The sequence below is a fragment of the Sparus aurata genome, chromosome 9 (genome assembly GCF_900880675.1).
Source record: "Sparus aurata chromosome 9, fSpaAur1.1, whole genome shotgun sequence".
Lineage (NCBI taxonomy): Eukaryota > Metazoa > Chordata > Actinopteri > Spariformes > Sparidae > Sparus > Sparus aurata.
Genome location: NC_044195.1, coordinates 17304365 through 17326679, shown reverse-complemented (window position 1 = coordinate 17326679; position 22315 = coordinate 17304365). Strand labels below are relative to the sequence as shown.

At 42.9% G+C, this 22315-nt stretch overlaps 1 protein-coding gene across 1 annotated transcript; it reads right to left on the bottom strand.

Annotated features, from left to right (window-relative positions):
* Window positions 1-165: 165 nt before the first annotated feature.
* LOC115588541 (protocadherin-17-like) lies at window positions 166-15154 on the bottom strand. The gene is made up of 4 exons (XM_030429196.1): window positions 11413-15154; window positions 10195-10253; window positions 9874-10043; window positions 166-1460 (listed from the first exon to the last, which is right to left on the bottom strand). Exons 1-4 carry the CDS (start codon window positions 13879-13881, stop codon window positions 883-885), a joined length of 3276 nt encoding a protein of 1091 aa, XP_030285056.1. The 5' UTR covers window positions 13882-15154; the 3' UTR covers window positions 166-882.
* Between the last annotated feature and the right edge of the window lie 7161 nt (window positions 15155-22315).

Genomic DNA, 22315 nt, shown 5'->3' with positions numbered 1-22315 from the left:
ATAACACGATGCTGGTATACAGGAGATAGCTACAGTTCGCAGAGTCGCGAGAGCTTTTAGTCTTTAGCACGTATTAAGCACCTTGTGTGACATGAATGCACTCCTCGCACACAAATAACATGACGGCGTCTGAATTCCTCGCCAGTCAAAAATAACTGCCTTCCGTGCACACAGTGTATACAAATTTAATAAAATACACAACAAGTACAGTAGCCCACATTCACATGTAAGCTCAGCTTATTTTCACATAAACTGCAGAGGACGACAATAAAATTACAAATACATTCTTAAAAAACTGTTTTTATAAGGAACCTTAAATGGTTTTATGAAAAGGGACATTCCCCTGTTGCACCACCATTAACAGTTCATAAGACACTTCACTTTTTGTATTTAACGTCACTGATATGTATTTCAGTTGCCTGTGATATTCAAAGAGATGTTCCTTAAACACTAAATGGAGACAGAGAGCTTCACCGTACAAAAGCAGACAGGACTCAATAGCTTAACAGTAGCAATTTGTTCAACAGCCTCACAAAATTGGAGCTTGAAATGTGTAAAATACAGACATCTAAATTGACAGGTACAGTACACTGTGAAAACACTTGAAGTCAGGTAAGCACTGATTCCCCCTCCCCCCCTCCCTCCCTCCCCCCCAAAACCTTCACAGCAGTCAAGGACACATATTTCACTTAAACACAACAAGTCACAAACTAAAAAAAAAAAGAAAAAAAGAGGAGAAACATACAAAGCGGATGGTTTTTGGTTATACAATGCGTGTCTGGACACCTGTGTGGGTCAAAATAAATCGCCTCCTGGTCATTAATCTGTGATATCATCATCACGCCCCTGGCAGGTGAGAGCGAAGCGGGATCATCTGACCTGTCAGTTGGCGGAGTCCAGCGGGTCGAGGGCACAATCCGACCCCCCGCACTCCTGGCTGATGACAGAGCTGTGAATGAGGCTGCTGGACAGGGACTTAGGCCTGAGCTCGCAGGTCAGGTAGGAGGGTTCCTCCAATTCAGTGTGCAGCGGGGAGCACTGGCCATCTGGAGGTCCATAGGCACTGATGTCTGAACCACCCTCCCTCTCTTCTGCGGACTCCTGGTTGGACAAGTCCAGGGGCATACTGCTCTTGGTGGGACTACTGGACGCAGATGGACTCTCCTGCAGCGGTGGGCTCAGTGCACGCTGCGATTTTAAGTAAGGTTTGACATTGGCCACGAGGATTGTACTGTCCCGCTGTTCTTTTCCAAACGTGCTGAGGGTTTTTCTGCTGCTGCAGCTGATGGTGCCATAAATCTCTGTCTCTACCATGGTGTCCATTCCCACAGGGATGAAAAGGTTGGTGCGATTATCGGCGCTGTCTGCTTGGCTTCCTACCCGTAACTTTGGCATCCAGCATCTGTCAGAATGTCCCAGTGCACGACATTCGTCGGTGCAATGGACTGATTTGTCTTGCTCTGCAAAAAACAGTTAAACATTTGTTATTGGACCCTGCTGTGGTGAGAGTAAACAACCTAGAAGAAAATGTAGATGACATTTTAAAGGATGAGCAGCAACAATAAAACACAATTCCGGTGCTTCATGCATCACACGGGTTTTTCAGAATAAAGAAACAGTCGCCTGTTCCAACAGCTATGAAACAGCTGAAGTGGTTTTGTCTGACTCAAGTACAAGCGTTTCTCTTCTAGACATCACCCACAATGCAACCTCAAAGTAACGGCATCATGCAGGGAAAAAAAGTTAATAATCCTTTTTCTCTCACCGGTCAGCGTAGCAAATGAGTCAACCTATTCATGAAACCTTTTCCCTCTGCTATTCTCAACAATGTGTGTAGGTGTTTCCTGGAAAATATCATCTGGTGCAGAGGAAGTGATGTGTTTCTCATTTACATTTCCAGCAGCAGCACTTTGAGTGGAATTAACAGAAAAACAACTGTGGAAATTTGCATGAGCAATTTGCATGAGCATGAGTGGTGAGAAATCCTGTAGTCGGTAGACTATTGTTGGTTATAACACTGTCTATAACGATGAAGATTTTTTAAAAAAGAAACGGCCCAGCAACTAATAGGATGAAACCATAAGAAAAAAAAAATCTTGCAGGGCTGAAATGGATAGATCCGCACACCATGTGGCTCCAGTTAAAAGGATTTTTATTGCTGTTTCGAGAGCAACGACTTCTGATAAATACAGTCACCATCTGTTATACCTATAAACACACAGAACACGCCTCACTTGTCGCCCGTTGCCATCACTCAAATAAGAGTCTAAGATTAACATGTCTAAGCTATGTATCATCGCTGTCCAAAAACCACTTGAAAAATGTGATATTTTTTAATTTTTCGATCGAAAATGAGAGAGGGAGTGCTCCTTTGTGAGTTGAGAAAATTCTCCGATTACTTTAGCCAAACAAACCATTTATAAAAGCCACTGGATCGTCTGGAAAATGCCTCACCACAAAGCTGAAAACAGGTTGACATTCTGGAGATAAGTGTTTTCCACTGGACAGTAATTAAACTGTATACACAAAGCTACATAAAGAAAAATCCAAGTGCATTCATTCATCTACCTCCAATATTTTGCACTCGGGCTATGTAGCCATCATGTATTCTTAAGGTGCCTCTATCTGTTTATCTATCATATGGAAAACAAACAGCACTGTATGTTAAGAAGATGAAGAACACAACGTGTGTTTATCAGAAGTCTGTGAAAGAGCCTCGCACTCAAACATCACAGCATCACAGCAGTGGAGAGCTCAATACTTGCAATTTTTAGATAAGGAAGTATAGGTGTTTATTTTGGATATTCGGAGAGCTGTGAAAATCAGATGAATATCTAACATTACAAAATCAAGGTGAACTTGCATTTTGGGAATACCATTTGTAGCACAAACACTCATTAGTTTGACCTTTGGTAATTTTTCTAATTACTGTGAGGGAGTCTGGTGCATTCTCAGCAGCTCATTTGCATCTCCTGCCCATTTTTCATTTCAGCTCCTATTAGTGGACGTATGTTGTGACGTGTCCTTGCTACAGGAGGACGTTGTTCACCGTGAGTGGTGGGCGACAGTTTACTCTTGCAGCAAAAGAAACACAGCTACTTCTGGTACTTGATTTTTGGGGGCTGATGCCGATACCGGTCGACATTCACACATTTTCTGCAGTGATCCGTCAAATGCGATTATCAAACACGTGTGGCTAAGAACGATATGTAAGAGTTTAACAAACAACCTAATCGCCAAAAATAACATCAGTGCCATGAAATTGCCCTTGTATGTCCATACCCTCAGTACTTAATCCATAGCACTTAAGGTACCTTTGATAAATAGCAGCTACGATGCTCAGATGAGGCTTGAAAATTGTTTCTATTTTTTCTTTTTTACTTTAGCGACGTTGATATATGTTGTGGTTTCTCTCTTGTGACGAATGCACTTACACTAAGTCGCATTGGACAAAAGCATCTGCTAAAAGCCCTAAATGTTAATGTCTAAATGTAAATTAAAAAGATATTTTTACTTGGAATTTAATGATTATAAATGACCCTAAGCGTCTGATTCTGCATTACAATTTCTTAAAAAATTTAGTTTTCATATCAGCTCACAACATGCCGACATTTACATTGACACCGATGCATCTGTTGAAAGTCACTTCAACTGATATGGCTCTTTAAGACAAACTCCAGCTGTGCTTTGGAGAGAATTAGCTAAACTGACATACAGTGTAAGTATCTCCTCGGTGCCACTAGATTAACACCACTATAAGCTGAATTTCAAATTGAGGGGCGACTATTTATGTCCCTAAAACACGCAACCTTCATCCTCGACAACATATTCTTGATTGAAGTGGTCGCCTGATTACCCTCTGACTGAGGTAGCATGAGCTGCATTAGCTGACGCCGAGCACAAAGCTAAACGCCACAGGACTGCGCAACACGTGCGGGAGACTGCGTATTAGTGTCACTGGTAAAAAGTGGAGCAACGGTTAAGGCTCTGTATTTGTGCTGTCTTTTAGCATTTCACATCACATCTAACCCCGGTAGACGTAAAATAAGCACAGACAGAGAGAGCGACACCAGGAGGGAGCCAATTTCCAGGGTGTTATGATGTAGAAGGTTTCTGTTTTTTTTTTCTCTTCTGTAGCCATTACATTCCGCTATCAAAATTAATTTGACAATGATACATGGAAGTGTTTTGCATGTGGCAGCATGAAGCCAAATGTCAAACTTGTTTTTATAAATTGGTGGTAAATGACGGTTTTCCTTCATTTCTAGTGAGGCAGCAATTCAAATTGTAAAAGTATAAATTTACTCTTTGCGCTGCTTTGATGCCTTGACTTTATAAAATGTCGTTTTATTGTTCTGATGTCTCGACATCCGTTACGCAAGATATGCAAACAAATTAAAGTAATGACGGCTGGGTCGGTCCGACTTTTGGTTATTCATTTCGAGGTTTTGTTGCGGTGTGTTGCCTGTCAAAAGATCTCCAACTATATGAAACGACTGAATGAGCTGGTAGAACACAGAAAGACAACCCACACCACATCTGCACAATCTCCTTCTCTATGTAAGTGTCTCTCCCACAGGAACCGAACGTTCCCAGTGAAATATAATGATGGAAAAGAAAAAGGAAAAAAGACAATCACACATCTAGATCCAGTCCCACATTAACATTTCACATGCAGTCTCTCACATAATTCCATCTCCTCCTCCTCCTCCTCCTCCCGTGGAAACCAAAAAACTCTCACCAAAACATTAAACCTGTCGGCTTGACACTACACTGATCAGCACTCATAGCTTTGGTCTATTAATAAGGCTTCTCCATCTTGCTCACATGCCATTAATGTTATATCAAAGACAATGAGCAGCAAGTGACTAACTGTGAACGAGCCACTTAATCTAATTTTCAAACCTGGCCCTGATGAGGATGCGAGCACCAGCCTGGAACAAGGGAAAGCAACACACAATGGTGGGCTCTTCCTAGAAGAGGTGGGGGGATCCTCTTGTTCAAAGGCAACACCTTCCTCGCGCATCGCCATCGACCAGTTTGCTGGAGGACGCACAAACCGTGGGGGGGGGGGTTCCAAACCAGATGAGAAGATACCGCAAACCCCGAGAGATGTGAAAACCGGCACCATGTGGCACACTGCGAGCTCATTTGCAAAGTACAGGCCACCACTATCAAGTAGTCCATGAACACCCCCGCAAACACACCCCCACACACAGTTGCTGCCATAGGACAAAATGGAAGTGTTAATTACTCCGTGGCTGGACGAAGATTTGAAACAGTAAACGGAGCTTTCGATGTTGAAAATGTTAAAGGAAAAGGGCCTTTCGACATTTTCTTCTAGGACGTCACATGTTTTTATTTGAGTTTCAGGGATATTGGCTTTCATCCTGTGTCATGCTGTAGGGGGAGTTGTTGCGTTTGGCTTTGCGTTTTGCCTGATAAAGCTTAAAAACATTGCATACATACATACATACATACATTTTCTCTGTTTGGAAAAGACTATTCTTTTTTTCCTTTGTATGCAGTGTTTTCATTGTGCAGCTGGAGCTCAACTGGGGTTGGATGTGCACGCTGTCCGCCTTCTTTGGGATTATACAAAGACGGTTCACATGGAAGCCAATGCGGTTTCTCTCTCTGTAGAGTCAAGTCGGTGGGTTTTGACCACAAACACATCAGACGCAGATGCAATTGAAAATTCTCAACCTTGGAGCCTTTATTAGTGTCTGGTTAAATAATGTGTGAAATATTGTATGAATGGCGCTCATTCATTAAGGGCAAAGTGGTCAAATTTGTACGAGTTCAATAAACAACACATTTGGTAATCTGCTCTGAATGTCGGAGGATTCCGGTGTCCGTGTCAAGGATCTGGATAACAGTAGTCTTTCCTTTTTTCATTATTACAGCTTTTACTCTATTTAAGCGGTGAAAAACACGAAGTGGCAACCAAATGCAGGGTGTGGGTGGGGTGGCTATGCATTTCTTATCACCACTATTGATTTACTGTAAATGAATGGGACCTCATTTTAAATATATAGAAGCTGGATATCACGCGTACAAAGGTTTTATTTGCTGCATCATGCATATTCAAAGGGTGCAGGGGGCTCATGAGTGGGCAGCCAGTGGGGTGACCAGCGATTGTATCAGGAAATCTATGAAAACAATCTCTGCTTACACACTTGGATATCCACTATACTCTTTTCTTGCATCTTGATTGTATATTGTGTAAAATGTGTGTATAAACTATCGTTTTTACAATGCTTTCACGCTGCCCTCTTGGCCAGGTCTCTCTTGGAAAGGAGATTTTAAAGGTATATCTCGTAGTTTTGGGCATGAGGACAAAGACAGAAGGTCACTGATAGATTTTTATGACTGAATTAACTGATTACAGAAACTGTCCTCAAGGGAAAATGCAATTTCATACTTTTTTACTTTGTTTATATCTGCAGGGCCTTTGCGAGTAGCTACCTTTCGAGCTCCGAACACCGCTGTGGGGATCTCATTTCCCTTCAATGATGGCTTATTTGAATGGGAACACTTCAACTGACTTTTCCTGGGTTTGTAATATTATCCTTTTATTATTGTGAATATTAACTCTCTGAGGTCGCATTTCCTTTATGAAACAACATAGTGCGCCTTTAATCTCAATCAGACTGAAATAAAGGAGACTGAGACAAAATAACTGTGAGAATGTGTCATATGTGGCATGAAAGAAGTCGGTAAAAGGGTTTCAAATGAAATTGGATCACAGTATGATCATAACCTTGTTTTTTTTGTTTTTTTTAAGTTATTTCAAGTGGGCCTTGTACTTTCTAACCAACAGCAGAAGCATGGTAATTACAGTTACAGTCTGCAGTAAAGTACTCTGTGTTTGAAACAAACGGTAATTGTGCCCATTCAAACACAACTGCTAAGTTTTAACAAGCCGCTTTTACTCTTTTCCGAAACAAATTAAATTTCTAGGCTGCATACTGGGATTTTATGTTTCTTTTTTTTTCCCCGTCATGTTACATATTATGTGAACTCACACTGTTACATTCAAAGCACAGACCATTCTGGTGCTGTCTTTGTCAGGACTAAGATCAAGAGAAAATACGCATTTTGAGTTCAAAATGCATTTTACATCAAAAGGGAGAACTAAATGATGGCTTTGATATGGCAAAACCGCAGCAAAGATCCTGCATATTATAAGTGCTACGCTTTGAAGCATGTACACCCTAGATTGCAGTTCTGCGCCCCGTGCATTTGTGTTCCCTCCGTCTTCCTGTTCAGCACCACGGTGGAAAAGTATTTTTTAGGCACAGATACGTGAGGCCAGAACAATAAACATAAGCAAGGAGAAGCAGAGGGATGCTGAATTCATTTCCATGGTACCTATCACCACTGCAGAGGAGCTCGCAGATGATGCTGATGCAAAGGGATGTATGTGCTTAGAAGGTTGAGCAGGAGGGTATTTTTGTTGTTGTTGTTATTGTGCTATTTGTCTCGCTATATAACCAGAAGCAATTTAGGGATCTAGCCGCACGTTTATATAAGATTAAATGCTTACACCCTTCTGATCAAATTAGAGTTTTTTTTTTGTTTTTATTAAATGGCTATTAACTCCAATTTGGAAGAAGAAAAATGAAGTACTGTTAGTAGCTTTATAATTTTTGATCATTTAAAAAAAAAAAAAAACAAGAATACAGAGTGATGAGGATGGGGAAGTAAGGGTGCTTTCATCTATTGTGCCTGTCATCTGCCTTCCATTTTCATTTCCCATTCCATCAGTGAATAACAATTTTTGGAATAATAGCTCCAAAAAAATGACGGCGTTACACAATGGTCTCATATAGTCCACTGCATTAACATGGGTACATAAGAATAGAATCATGGCAAAGTGGCAAAGTAGCTGTGATCTTATGGGCGACTGTGAATGGAACAATAACATGTACTCAAAAACAAAGAAAGCGCCTGCCCATTATAAATAGAATCAGAAGAAAGCCTAGCAACATACCCACTGTGCATCTGGTGTCTGTGAGAGTGAATAAATATTCAGAGTGCATGATAGTGGAAGCTGCACAGGTGCATATATTACCTGTATCAAAGCAGCCAGGGAGACTAGAGGGATGGTAAAGGTAAAGACATAAAAGCAATACTACTTAACCCGCAAGCTTTTGTGTTGGTGCATTTAGAACAAAAATTCTGCGGTGTATCCATTTCGGATAATAACACTATCTTGTCAGAAATCTGCACGGCAGTGGCTTTGTTGTTCAATAAATGTACCTGCATGTATGTAGCTGAGCAGGAAACAGAAGGAGTGTGTGGGTTGACGGTTGAGGGTGATGGGTTTTTTTTTTTGCGTGATCAGGTCTAGCGCACAGTGCGTAATGCAGATCTTCCGTCGAAGGGGTGTGCAGACAGTGACACCATTTCATGTTCAACTGACCAACTGGACGGGAGGAAAAATAACATTTAATCTCTTTGCTTTTTAACTAGATTTCTCGCAGGCAAAACAGGGGAGGCATTAGCTAAAAAAGAAGAGAGGAAAAAAAAAACCCTATTAATATTAAAAGCAACACCGCACTTCTTTGCATTCCTCTTATCTTACATATGCAGGTCTATAAATTAACTGCCATTCCTGTCAGTGCTGCTCATGTAAATATTCAGTCATGTACAAAACGTCTCTTTCAATATGTGTCTATTTGATTGGCCTTAGAACTTGGGCTGAATCAGATTCAGAAATGTGCGGCAGGAAGAGAAAAAAAAAATGTGATTGAATTTACACCTCCCACAGAGTCAAGTTTGGTCTGCCATAATTCCTCACACACACACACGCACGAAAACACACACACACACACGTGTACACACAAAAGTGAGACGGATAGAGAAACAGGGAGAGAGAGAGAGATTCACACATCCTTCTGGCAGCCACAAGAGTGTTTCCATCTCTGCCCTCCTGAGCACGCCACAAACAAACAGTTCATAGCAATGTAAATGGTGTGGAAAGTGCTGCATAGGGACCTGATGACCACAGCCATTCCCACTTCCAAGGCTCGCACGAGGAAATGGGAAACATCACCACTTCACTCAAGTCCCCCATTATCTTTTATCTTACCAGTGAGAGCAGCTTTCATATTTTCAGTTTATAGCTAAATATATCAGTCCTTATCAGGTCAGCCGGGTTGCAACAGACTGACAATCATCTACGATTATACTCCTGGCGCTGAGGATCGCTTCAGATTTGCGAAATAAAATTTAACATTTCTATTTTGAGTCGCAAAAAGCAAATTCCCCCCCCCCACCAACCCACCTCGAAACAGAGTAACCACCTCAAACCTGTTAATAACTGAGAAAATCTTCCCGAGCGAAAGGTGGAAAGACTCTGTCATGTTGCACCAGAAACAACTGTCATTGCACATTGCAAGTGTCTATCATGCTTTCTTGTCTCCGTCGTGTTATTCAAGGCATGCATGGAGTGAATCTGTGTTCAAATAATGACGTGATCAAAAGAGACACGGGTGGAGGTACACTTTGCCATGCATATGAGCTCCTTTTGATGGCAAAATCAGACAGAAGATGTTTGAACAGTCTACCTTCAGCCAATGGACTCTTTTATCCTTTCAAACTACCATCTACCTTCCACTCTGGTGCCTCCATGTCATCTTTGAAACACAGCTCAGGCTGTCTGCAATGTAAAGCGGTGCAAAATAACACTACCTGCATCTAATAACAGTGCGGAATTACCTCTTCCATGACTTGTTTGGCTGCACTCTGTGGGCCACCACTCAAAAAACACCATGCATGTTCTCGGTGCATAAAGTATAAACAATGTCTGGTACAAGAGTCAGTTAGGCATCTTCAAGATGTCAGGAAGAGAGTGCATCCACTCACCCTGTTCAAAAGGCTGGCCATTAACTGCTGTTGCTTTCATCTTGAGGGCCTCCCTAGCAGACGTGTCGCAGTGTGAGCCTTTATTAGTATCCTGGTCACTATCAGCCTGGTCACTATCACCATGGCCACTGTCTCGGAGGCTTGCTCGTTCTGCATCCTTAAATGTTGAGCTGCAGCAGAATAGGGGGGGGGGGGGGGGGGGAGGAAACACATAACTTGCCATTACCTCTGCGTGAGCACTTCTATTTGATAGCCATAGTCAGCTGGCTTGATACAAGGATGGAGAGGCTAAATCAGGAAGCTTTTGGATAGAGCTCTTACCTTTGAACAAATGGCTGCCTGCTGCCAGCATAATTGGGTTCTGAGGGGAAATTTTCCGTCTGGAAATGAGAGAAAAAACATATTTTGCATTGGCCATGTTAAAGGATTAATGCAATTTTCAGCAATCAACTTCGTAACATGAGGTTCAGACCGGAAAAGAATTGGACTTGTCTGTTTCATTCAGATTCTCATATCTTGATTTTAGCACCTGAGAGATGTCAATAAAAGCCACTGAGTGGCTGCCAGTATTGACGGCATGATAAGAACAAATATCCATTGTGACCATATGTGACTCCTTGGCAAGGCAAAGGAGTAAAGCATTAGCCACTGTCATCAGCCTCCTATTTCCCCTATCTTGAGAATAATGTGTTTGTGTTGATCACACCCACATACCCTAGTGGCTGGTGACAGTGCCAGGCCTTGTCATCTGTGTTATCATCTCCAAATGAGACTGTCTGTGAGACTGTCCTAGATATTTACATCGTTTACAACAGATAATTCTGCTGTGCTAAACGTCACGACAAGCCCATGCTGTCAAATTAGAATGCTAGCTGGCTCGTGTGCGCAACCCCGCCATCTCTACAAGACAAGGCCGGACCCCATTAATGGCCTTATCGTGCCAACTTTAGACGCGGATGGGTGGATCTGGCCCATATTTGTGGGGAGCGAGAAATGCGATTGTAAGGTTATGCTGTGTGCATCTAGCTGTCTGCTGCACATTGGTTCAGTAATGTGATCGGACAAGCTGCTCAAACACCTGTCCAATCCCACATTTCAGGCAGGGTTTTGTTTTCACTCTATAGCAGTGGATCTGGCAGGGTCACAGCAGCCTTGTTCAAGACTCAAACTGTTTGCATGTCTAACTGAGAGGAGCTCTCTGATTATGCAGACCACCTGTACCGTTTTGCAAGAGACGACTCACAATGGAGGCCCTTTCTGAAGTGATTCTGGTTTCCTCAAATGCAGCTCTCTTTAGCGAAACGCCATTTTCAACACATTATTACATCCCAGCACTAAGTTACTAGATCACGTGGAGAATATTTCACAGTGTCATAACAGGGGAAGAAAAAGCAATGATAATGATGTCTGCTCCCAGTGACAGAGTTTCTCTCTTTCAGTCGATTACTTTTCTTTTGTCAGATTTGTATGGCAAAGCAGCGTGTGCAGATAAGCGAGAATAAAGGGCAGATAAAGAATACGGTGCAGCAGCATCCTTACCTGTATCACTGACATCCTATTCGCTGGAGTGTCTGTGCTAAGCCCGGCAAAGCTGGAGTGGCAGCCTGCCCTGGGGACTGTCAGGCTGTTCGGGGTGGTTTTCAGGTACATGACCTCTGACCTGGGCAGTGTGAGTGGCAGAGGGCTCTGGTAGTCAAAACATATTGGTGAAGTGATGAGTGAAGGGCTGCTCACCACGTTCATTCTGCTTGCAGAATCTCTCTCCTCCATCTCACTCTGCACCAGCATGATGTCACTCTTGTTGATCCTTTTCTTTTTGCCTTTCCCCACTGGAGGATTGGAGTACTCAGCCATGCGGCAGTTATAATTCCCAGTCTCCTTATCTTGATGCTTGGACTTGACAGCGATGGCGGTCATGACTGCTAAGAGCATGACAGAGATAATGCAGAGGGTAACTATGAGGGGCAGGGATACATCCCAGTGCTGCTGCTCCCCGCTCGCGCTGGAACCCCCTCCTGCCGCCGTCTCTGTGTTCGCCTTAATGATCAGCTTAGCCACGGCAGATAAGGGGGGCTTGCCATGGTCAGTTACCTTCACCACCAGCTCAACCACTGGGGCAACCTCTTCCCAAAGAGCGTGGGCAGTTCTCACCTCCCCTGCCACAGGATCCATCTCGAACAGGTGGTCGTCGTTTCCCTCGGTGATCTCGTAGGTCAAATGGCCACTCTCTCCGTGGTCGTGGTCCACCGCTTTCACCGTGGCCACGATGTATCCGATCCCTACGTTTCTAGGCACTGGGATTTCTGCTGTATCATTCAGCAGAAGCGGTAAAATAATAACCGGGAGATTGTCGTTGACGTCAAGGACGTTGACCCTGACTGTAGAAGTGCTCTCCATGTGAGGGGACCCTCCGTCTTTAGCTTGAACTTTGAACTCAAAGGACTTTGTTTGCTCGTAATTGAAAGACCGTGAGGCGTATATGGCTCCATTGGTGGGATTTACAGACACGTAGGTGTACACGGAAACATCTCCGATATGTGACGGCAGAATGGAGTACGACACTGTTCCATTGCGACCTACATCTGGGTCGTGGGCCAGAACAGAGCCCAGATACTCCCCCGGGATGTTGTTCTCAGGCACCTGTAGCACATAGACCGTCTTTGTAAAGCGTGGTGCATTGTCGTTCTCATCAAGGATTTTCACAGTGAACGACTTTGTGTAGTTCAAGGAAGGGATTCCATTGTCTCTCGCCACTATTGTTACATTGTATTCATCTTTCATTTCCCTGTCCAGAGGTCTGTCTGTGAGCAGCGTGTAAAAATTATCATTGTTTTCCTGCAGTCTGAAGGGGACGTTTCCAAGCACCCTGCATTGAAGTTGACCGTTTCGTCCGGAGTCTTTATCTGTCACTCTCACCAGAGCTATGACAGACTCCGGAGGTGCCGCCTCGCTGATGGCTCCCTGCCGGACGGACACGAAACTTATGATTGGCGAGTTGTCATTTTTGTCAAGCACTTTCACAGTTATTTTGCAGTGGCCTGGTATCGGGTTGGGCCCCAGATCTTTAGCCTGCACGTCAAACTCTATGATTGGATTCTCTTCATAGTCAATCTCTCCCTGGACCTTGATGACGCCAGTATTGGGGTCAATGGAGAACAGATCTTGGATTCTCTCAGATGCATATCCAGTGAAGGAATAGACCACCTGCCCGTTGCTCCCCTCATCTTGGTCAGTGGCGTTCAAATCTATAAGCACTTTCCCCGGAGGAGAATTCTCCGGAATCTCAATCACATAAGAGGATTTTTCAAAAACTGGGCTATTGTCATTCGAATCAGTCACCCTGACGTTGATTTGCATGGAGCCTGATCTCGGATACTCCCCACCGTCTATTGCTGTGAGGAGAAGGGTGTGATGGCTCTGATCCTCCCTATCCAGAGGTCTCTGAACCACCAGCTCTGGATATATAGTCCCATCGCCTCTCACTTTTAAATCCAGGGAAAATGTATTGTAATCATCTCTTGTGACCTGGTACGTCTTTATCCCATTTTCCCCCGAATCTGAGTCATGTGCAATAGTGAGAGGGAAGCGTGTCCCAGCAGCTGCGTTCTCTGAAATATCAATATTAACATGATCTGAGGGAAAGCTGGGTGAGTTGTCATTTATGTCCTGTATGTCAATCTTGATCATGCATATCTCCTTGTCATTGGCAAACACCTCCATGGAGAGCTGGCACTTGGGGTTGCGCCTGCATAACGTTTCCCTGTCAATCCTTTGTTTGGTGAAGATTAGTCCACTCTCCGGGTCAACATCCACCAGATGTGGTGCAGAATTCTCTAGAACCCTGAAGTTAGATTTCTTCCCCCTCTCCATGGTCCCATATCCGGCATCTGTTGCTATAGTACCTATAACAGTGCCTGGTCCTTGCTCCTCCGGGACGGAATAATTGAGATTTTTCAATGTCAGGGCTTTAACCCACAGCAGAAAGAAAATGGTTACAGAGAGACGCATCCCTTCAACTGGATATGCGGGTAGTGGCAGACAGGAAAAAAAAAAAGAAGAAGAAGAAAAAAAAAGAAGAGAATCCTCGTTGACTTTCAACCTGTTGATTACGGCAAACCTAGAGGACTAAACCCACAGCAGGCATGCGGTCGACGCCGATCCCACACTAATTAGGTATTAAATCGATCCGTGGAGCGTTACTGCCTTCTGATTTGTGTTTTAACCTCTCTGGCACATTGCCGTTTCGGCTATGATGAACTCTTTCTGTAAACAAAGATGACCGCTCGACGACACCTTAGGCATGAATTAAACATCAAATTAAACATAGTGTGCGAGAATAAAAAATGCTTTGGTTTTTTTTTTCTCCTCACAGGTGGTGGCGGTGGTGTGGGGGGTGGTGGGTTAATGAATAATCGATGACTATAAAGTATTAATATTCCCTACTGCATCCAAGGTTAAAGCGGTTTTTCTTTTTTTTTCTTCTTCTTTTTTTTTTTGGATCTCTGTGGTGAAGGTTAGACCCGGAGCTCACAAAAGCGCATTGCCCTCATGCGACATCTACACCTAGGCTACGGCGGATACTGACATGCCCGTCTCGAAAATGCAGCATTGTCCGATGTTACCATTCACGATGCATTTACTTTTTCCCCCTGTGCGGCACACTGTTGCATGGGCTCTGCTCGCTCGGCACACGCAGCCTGCCCATGCCACCAAAAGTAGAAGAGGAAGAAAAAAAGAAGCAGGATCCGGCAGCTTTGTTAATCCAACCTTTTCGCGTTCCCGTCATTCAAGAGGCATCTATAGCGCGGCTGCGACTTTTGCCCGATGATTGTCCTATAATCAGTCCAGTGATCCTATAATCCAGTCCAATTGGACCCAGTGCTCTATCATCCTTCATTCGGACAAATGCTCGTCTGCCGCTGGTAACCCCCCCGTGAAAGATGCCCCCCGAAAAAAGAAAAGAAAGGGAAAAAAAACAGAAAGATTTCAGATAATCAGAATTAATCGCTTCTCCTGCGCTCAGTTTCTCTCCGCGTCAACTGTTGAAACCCGCTCCCCTCGCAGTGAGATCTGACCGGAATCCTCTCGACGCCTTTATAACAGACTCCAGTGTCTTTCTTGGTGCATTTAACATAGTTTCTGATCGTCTTCCAGCAAATGAGTGAACAGTGACAGATCTTGCCTTGGGGGGGTTTTTTCCTCCAATAGGTCTGGCAAGATCGCATGAAGAAGGGCTGTTCTAGTGCTACGTGATTCATTTACTGATGTGCGCGCACCGAGCAGCAGCATCAGAGAGGGAGAGAGAGGTGGGGGGGAAGATGGGGTGTGTGTGGTGGTGGTGGTGGGGTGGGGGGGAGAAGGAAACGTGCTGGTTGGATGTTGCTCCTAATACATGTGGATGTGAACTAGGGGATTATGAATAGATCGATGAAATGTGTTTGGCTGTGGACGCGGGAAGGAAGCTGACAAGTGGTCAGTCCGAGGACGGAGTGGATCAGATGGGCATCAGGGGTGAGGGAGGTGATGGTGGGGGGGTGAAAAATGTGAAATGAAAGATGGGTTAAATGAACTGGGTTTTCCTCCCCTTTTCCTCTAGAGTGGCGTGTTCTCAGCATCAGTGGGGGCTCTTTGGGTATTCAGGACTAAAAGATTCTTATCAATATTTGAAAACAATACCACCTGTCTCCTTGTTATCTTTATGAGCCGGGGAGATGAAATACAGACAGACCGTGGGTGTTTTCAGGATAATCTCAGTAAAGGACATAAGAGAATTACTTATGCTTGTGAAAAAAAAAAAAACAAGGCTTATTTCACAGCTCAAATATCACAGCTGTTGGTATAACCTGCCTTCTGCAGCGCTCGCTCTTGCCTCCAATAGCCTCCTATCCGCATCAATCTCATATCTCATATTGAAAAAGATGGACTGACATTTAGTTCACTCAGCATTTCAACAATATGACATTTGCATTTTTATTCTCACTTGACCAGATCTGAGAGACACGCGCTTGCTCCTACGCCGCTGCCGGTAGCTTATACGCGAGTGATTCTGTGAGGAGGCTGAGTCAACACTAGGGTAAGAACTGTGTGGCCCCGGTAGCTCATTTGAGTCCATGTTGCCTGGGATCTAAATCAACCTTGAGTTGTCCCCGAGTTCATTTCCATTGTCTGAAACATGGCTGCTTTCCTCCTCTGGGGAGCATCAACTTTGGCTGGCCGGGGTGCAGCCTGCATAAATTGGCCATTTCTGCAGGTAAGAGATAAGGACAACAAAGGGAAACTAATTATCATTCACTCTATGTTAAAACCTCAGGAAAGGACTGCTATTGACAACTGTGTCTGCATTGTCACAGTCATACCATTTAATATGATCTGAGCTCTGAATGAGAGGGTGGTTCATATCCATAATAAATAGGCCACATCCTAATGTGTGGCTTCCACTGCCTTGTTTCTGTCGACACTGACGACTTTGTCATGGATAACTTTTGCTCTAATGAGACCACCGCCACCTGCCCCAGAATGAAACGCAATCTCTGCAGCTTTGTGTAGGCAGTAAAAAGAAAAAAGAAAAAAAAAACCCGGATTGCGTCGGTTGCTTCATGACGAATGGGTTTTTACTTGAAAGCACATTATTCTGGTGGTGTAAAAATCCTACCTGTTGTAATCCACACAGAGGTTGAAGTGACTAAACAGTGGCGATGCGCATTCAAGCACACGCGCTGTATCTTGGCATCTCTTTAATGTGACTCACTTTACCACTGTGCACAAGCATGATTAGAGGTGAGATTAAGTTGTTTATCATTCTGGGTTGTTTTTTTTTTTGGTTTTTTTGCGACCGTTGATGGGTGCACCACACCTCAAGCGGCATGCTGGAATACTGATGGTGGTGAGTGGGAACGCTCATCAACACAAGTCGCTGGATTTTCTTTTCTTTTTTTTTCTGTCTTTTGCCGCAGAGTAGACGCATGAGAGAGCAAGTTCTGTGCGGAATACATCTCTCCGTGAGACATTGTGTAAACACGTTAATTTCACACATAAAACAACACGTACGACAAGGTTTCTGAGCACCGAAACAGGGATTTTTGATAACGTTCTGTTGATCAGTCACAGGGAAAAGGAGTGAGACGGTGATACAACAACACAACCTCCCTGGGATTGTCAAAAGCAAACACAAGTATGAAGTCGGTTAATTTGATACTAATCCTTCAAGCACCACTATACTTCTATGGTAAATAAACAGTGCAAGGCCGTTTCGTGAAGAGCGCTGCCATGTATTTTTCTCTCTTGTGACAATAATCCATAACCCTGCATCATTCATGTCCTCCTCAGGACCAAATTTAAAGGGTCAGTTCCCACGTTTGCCAAGGTTTGGAGAAATCCATCTCTGAAACTTTCCGCAGCCATGGGGGAAGTCTATTTAAAATCTCACTAGCAGGAACCATTTTTTCAGCAATAATATTAACTACAATGGCACTCAACTGAGAGCATACCTCCACCAAGGCCCAACAGTCCCCTTTAATTCAATCAAACCTTTTTCTATTATCAAATAAATAATGATTAAAATCCGCTATCTGGATTTTGATTTGGATCTGGATCAAATTGTGCTCATTCATAGATACCAGCCATCAATATGCTTGATTTTTTCCTCCGTTAAACCCTCGGAAATTGACAAAAAAATGCCCCAGAACATTCTTACAATGTTAAAATAAGTAAGAAACAATTCCTGGATCCACAACAAAATTTTATGGGGTGTATTCTTGGCTGAGACTCATCCTCTATCCAAGTTTCTAGGAAATCTGTTGTGTTTTTGTGTCATCCTGCTCACAAACAACTAACGGATATGGGCAAAAACATTACCTCGTTGGCGGAGGTAATAAGAGTGTCACTAGGGTCCCTGGTGCGATTCCCAGGTGAGGCCTTTCTATGTGCATGTTCTCCCTGTCTGTGCATGTGTTCCCTCTGGATCCTCCGGCTTCCTCCTCCAACCCATAGATGTGCAGGTGAGGTTAATTAGTGACTCTAAATTGCCCGAAGGTGTGAATGGTTGTTTGTTCCTGTATATACGCCCTGTGTTTGGCTCCAGCCCCCCCTCGATCCTGTAACATAATTATGATGATGAACAAAAATGACAATGACTTACTTACGAATAATCCACAAAACATACTGTGAATACATACAGAGGGACCAGGACATTGTTTCTAGAAAGACGTCATTTTCAGATGCTCTGGCCGACCGAAACAAAATTCAATTTTCAATTTCAATTCTCTTCTGTTGGCGTGGCAGCAGAATGGGACACCTTGTAAGTACAGCAGATAGAGCTGGCACTATATGCATGGCTCAATATCACTGGGGCAAGAGGGGAAATGTTTATTTTGTGAACGGACTGTTGAAATTGGTATTTCGCTCAGCGCGGAGCCGTCCAATTTAGTCAATGTTTGCGATTCAAATTGTTCGTTTTTTCTTAAAATTGAGGTTAAGTGTTGTGATATTTTTCTTATTGTCAACAACACCCAACTTAGAAAAAGATATCAATGAAGACATTTTATTAACAAGTTTGGCCTCTGTTGTCAAAGCCTTTATTTCTCTGAGCTACCAAAAAACTACTAACATTCTGTCATAGAGCTACATCGTCTCTTTGAAATGACCTTCATATAGGACTAAATTGTCCCATTTGCGCTACTTGTGCTATTACATACAGAGCAGCTGACTTGTACAGACTCTTGTGGTATTAGCCATTGGTGTTTTTAATATACTGTACATAAACCTATACTTTCTTTGCACATGCTGCTGTACAGTAGTGCGGACCATTTTTCATTCTTTACCTTATTTGCTCAGTTGTTGGTGTCTTTGTTCTCAGATGTATGTCTATATCTGTGTAAGCACACTGAGAACACTGAAAAGTCAGGTCATATTCATTGAATGCGTACACCTACTTAATCAATGAAGATGACTCTTACTCAAACATAATCGCCGCCTGGATTATGCTCAAAGGCAAACATTTTTGAATAAATGATGTTTAAAGCGTGGCAAAATTTTTTTTATTGATTTGGTAGCGACATTATTGCATGATGAACAAAACTGTTAGTTAAAAGTGCAACTTGTAAGAATTGGCCAACTATCAAATTCATACTCAAAACAAATTGCAGCATATCGGCAGAGTTACCGCTAACTGCTGCTTACTGTAGCTGTCATTAGCTTATTAGCTTAGTTAGCCATGCAGCTAGCATTTTGGGGTGGCAGCTCAGGGACCAGGATTTTTTTGGACCAGGACTAGTTAGCCTGCTAACTCCAATAGCTATCTCTGCGTCACAATATATAAACATCACAATGTCAAAAGTGATGTTCCTCCACATTCGGTTGACAATTCTAATCAATTTCTGACTGATTCAAGTAAAATTCTCACACATTGCCCCTTTAATTAACAACATTCTCTCATTAGGTTCATAGAAGACGTAATCCAGCCTGGCATTCCTTCAAAACCTATTAAGTGTAGCATATAAATGTAATTTCTCTGAGAGGAGGATGTCACCGTTGCACTGGGTGGCGTGTTACTTCAATAAGATGATCATGGGATGCTGTAGTTTATTTTCAGTAGATCCCAGCATCCTGCTGTCACAACACACTAGCGTACCAAATGTGTATTAATCCCCGTCTGAAAATAGCCCCCCCCCCCAACAAATGCCCTATTTACTCCTGCAGGAGCAGCGTGCACTAAAAACTACAGAGCCCTGCTGTTTCAGGAACTTATTTAGCTTTTTTTATTTTTCAGACACTGACAGTGACTTCCTGAGTGGCGTACTCCCGAGGCTGTGTTAAATGGCAGATACAATTTATAAGAGGCATAAAAAGAAAACAAATGTCATAAAAATTCAATGATTTTGTGAGCTGATCCAAATAGCAGGACGTGGAATTTCACCCACCTTATCCTCGAAGTCTGTCTTCCATATATTGGTGGTCTGATTTGTCTTATTTGTCCTCTCAAAATACCTGAAATGATATGTGCTAAAATTCTAATCAGACTCAACAGGCAGAATGTTTTCACTTGTTAAATTGCTGGGGCATCATTATAGCCGAATGGTCTCAGGTGCATATCTTATCGCATCACACCTCATTTGATAGCAGCTGGAGACCTCTAACAGGACTTTTTGAGATTCTTCTGTCAACTATATAATAAGTGTCAACAACTTAAATCCCATTTGATTGAAAGAATAAATGTAGAAATAGGACAGAGATGGTTTTTTTCTTTTTTTTCTTTCACCACTGGCTTCTTTACACAGTATTACCAGACCTTGGCCTTTCACTAGTGGCCATTATTCCTGTGTTCCTGAACGCTGACACTTGTCATAAGAGTCATCTTCCACATCCACCTTGGCAGACAGTGCAGATTGTATGTGCAACAAAAGGAGCCTTACGCATCTCCCAAGCCTTGTTATCACGATACATGCCGAATAAATTATTTTTGTTGCAGTCCATCTGTGGATTTGCATGTGAATGCAAATTCTCGGGGGTCAACGTGCCAATTCTCCAACATTTCAATTCTGTATCAAAACTCAGGAGTGAAGCCCTGCTCTCCAGAGCGTGTGGGTTAAAGAGTTGATGTTTTTGCATTAGATTTGCGGAGAAACTCTCTGGGGCTCCAGGAGCTCAGTCAACCTTCTGCCAAACTATCAGAACTGAAAGTCTGACTTGGAGGCATTTTTGGATTCTTCATAGCATCAACTGGAGTTTCAGTTGGTGGTCGGTAAGATGGGTTTAATAAATTCTGAACCTAATCTGCATTTGTGGGGGAAGGAGCTAAAAGTGTGACTGTCTGTTGAGAATGTGCCTTTTAAAGGGTTTATGCAAATGTGCGCCTAAAAAACTCTCAAATTACCTGCTCATCAATCAGTCTGGAAAACAAGCGTGTAATACACTGCTCTGATCCAAACACAAAACACATTAGGATTGTAGAACTAAAGGCGCACTTTCTGGAACAAAATTCACAGTCAATTCACATCAAACATTCGCGACTGGACTCATGAATACAATTTTTGAGAAACGAGAAAAGTAAACAGCATAACCTGCGATGCACCAACAGACAATCCTGCAAGTTTATGCACCGACAATAAATGAAAGGCAGCCTCTGAATTTACAGTGATGTTTACCAGCAGGCAACTTAAATGAGCAGAAGTGTCAGGAGGTTTAACACGTTTCAATATTAGACATTTTCGAGTCAAAAACGGTTAACACTAATCTAAAATACAATCACTTACAGTCAAATATATCTATAAGTCTCGTGTCAAGTTGTTACTGAGATGTGAGCAAGATATTGCAACAGTGACCAAACGCATGCACTGTGAATATTTTGGCCGATCAATACTACTTACCATTTAATCAAGCAAGTTTTTATTAAGGAATGTGGATTTGTATTACAAATTAGTCAGGTAATTGCAAATAGCCTGAGCTGGAAAGACTACAGTATTGCAGTTGTCAGGAAGAATCATCCTCACAAAAATACATTGATTATTCATCCCCGTAATGACCTCATGTCCCAACTCGTTAGACTTCAGTAATCTACAACCTACCGTGTAGCTCGGGGGGCTCCTCCAACAATTTGCAGCTCACATTTCAAAACAGGCTTAAAAGCACACGCACAATTACTGAAGGAGTCTTTGATCAGCATATGAGCATCATGTAATATTCTTAAATCTGAGATTTGATTCAGGCTTTCAGCTGGAGATGGCAGCTCAGTTTATGTCAGACAAGCCCATTGTGCTTGTCAGAACATCCAGCCACAAGACTCTGTGAGTCAGCACTTACCGCAAATCATTCGACACCTTAAGATCTGTGCTGGTACACCCTAAAGACACCCCCCTGGAGTGAGGAAGTGGAGCGTACGACACCACGTCAGACAGCCAGGGGGTGGCACCGTGCTGATGAAATGGAGACCAGAAACAGACATCAGCGGTGCCAGATCAGAACCGGTCACAGCATCGACTGGTAAGGGGTCAAAGGTTATTGGAAGACAAGCAGTGGGGACCAGGGGCAAAATTTGCTTAAGTCAGGGGTGGCAATGCCCCCCCAGTGGCTGAGAAATTACCTACATTGAGTCCTATAAAAGCATTTCTTGTTTATACAGCTCAAATAATATATACATTTATTGTTTTTTTTTTTTTTTTTATGTCATTTGTAATAGGACACAGCCCGTTGGGATGTGATCCCTCTGTTTTGCAGGCAGTGATTCAGCTAACTACCTTTCTATTATACAATGAGCAGTTATCTATGAGTGAGTGAATGAGTGAGTGAGTACACACAATTTATTTCAATTTCATGTGTACGCCTACACTCAGTGGTTTAAAAGGGTACATGGAAAACAAAAGCCTAACGGTATTATATAGGCCCAAACAGATTGATATATGATTTTTTACAAACTTTAATTTGATTTGGGTGAAACTCTATGTAAGTG

Coding starts and splice junctions, on each gene's coding strand:
- LOC115588541 (XM_030429196.1), bottom strand. CDS start 13,881: ATGCGTCTCTCTGTAACCATTTTCTTTCTGCTGTGGGTTAAAGCCCTG. Junction 10,254..11,412: donor ATAGGATGTCAGTGATACAG/GTAAGGATGCTG, acceptor TCTCATTTCCAG/ACGGAAAATTTCCCCTCAGA. Junction 1,461..9,873: donor TGGCCAGCCTTTTGAACAGG/GTGAGTGGATGC, acceptor TGTTTTTTGCAG/AGCAAGACAAATCAGTCCAT.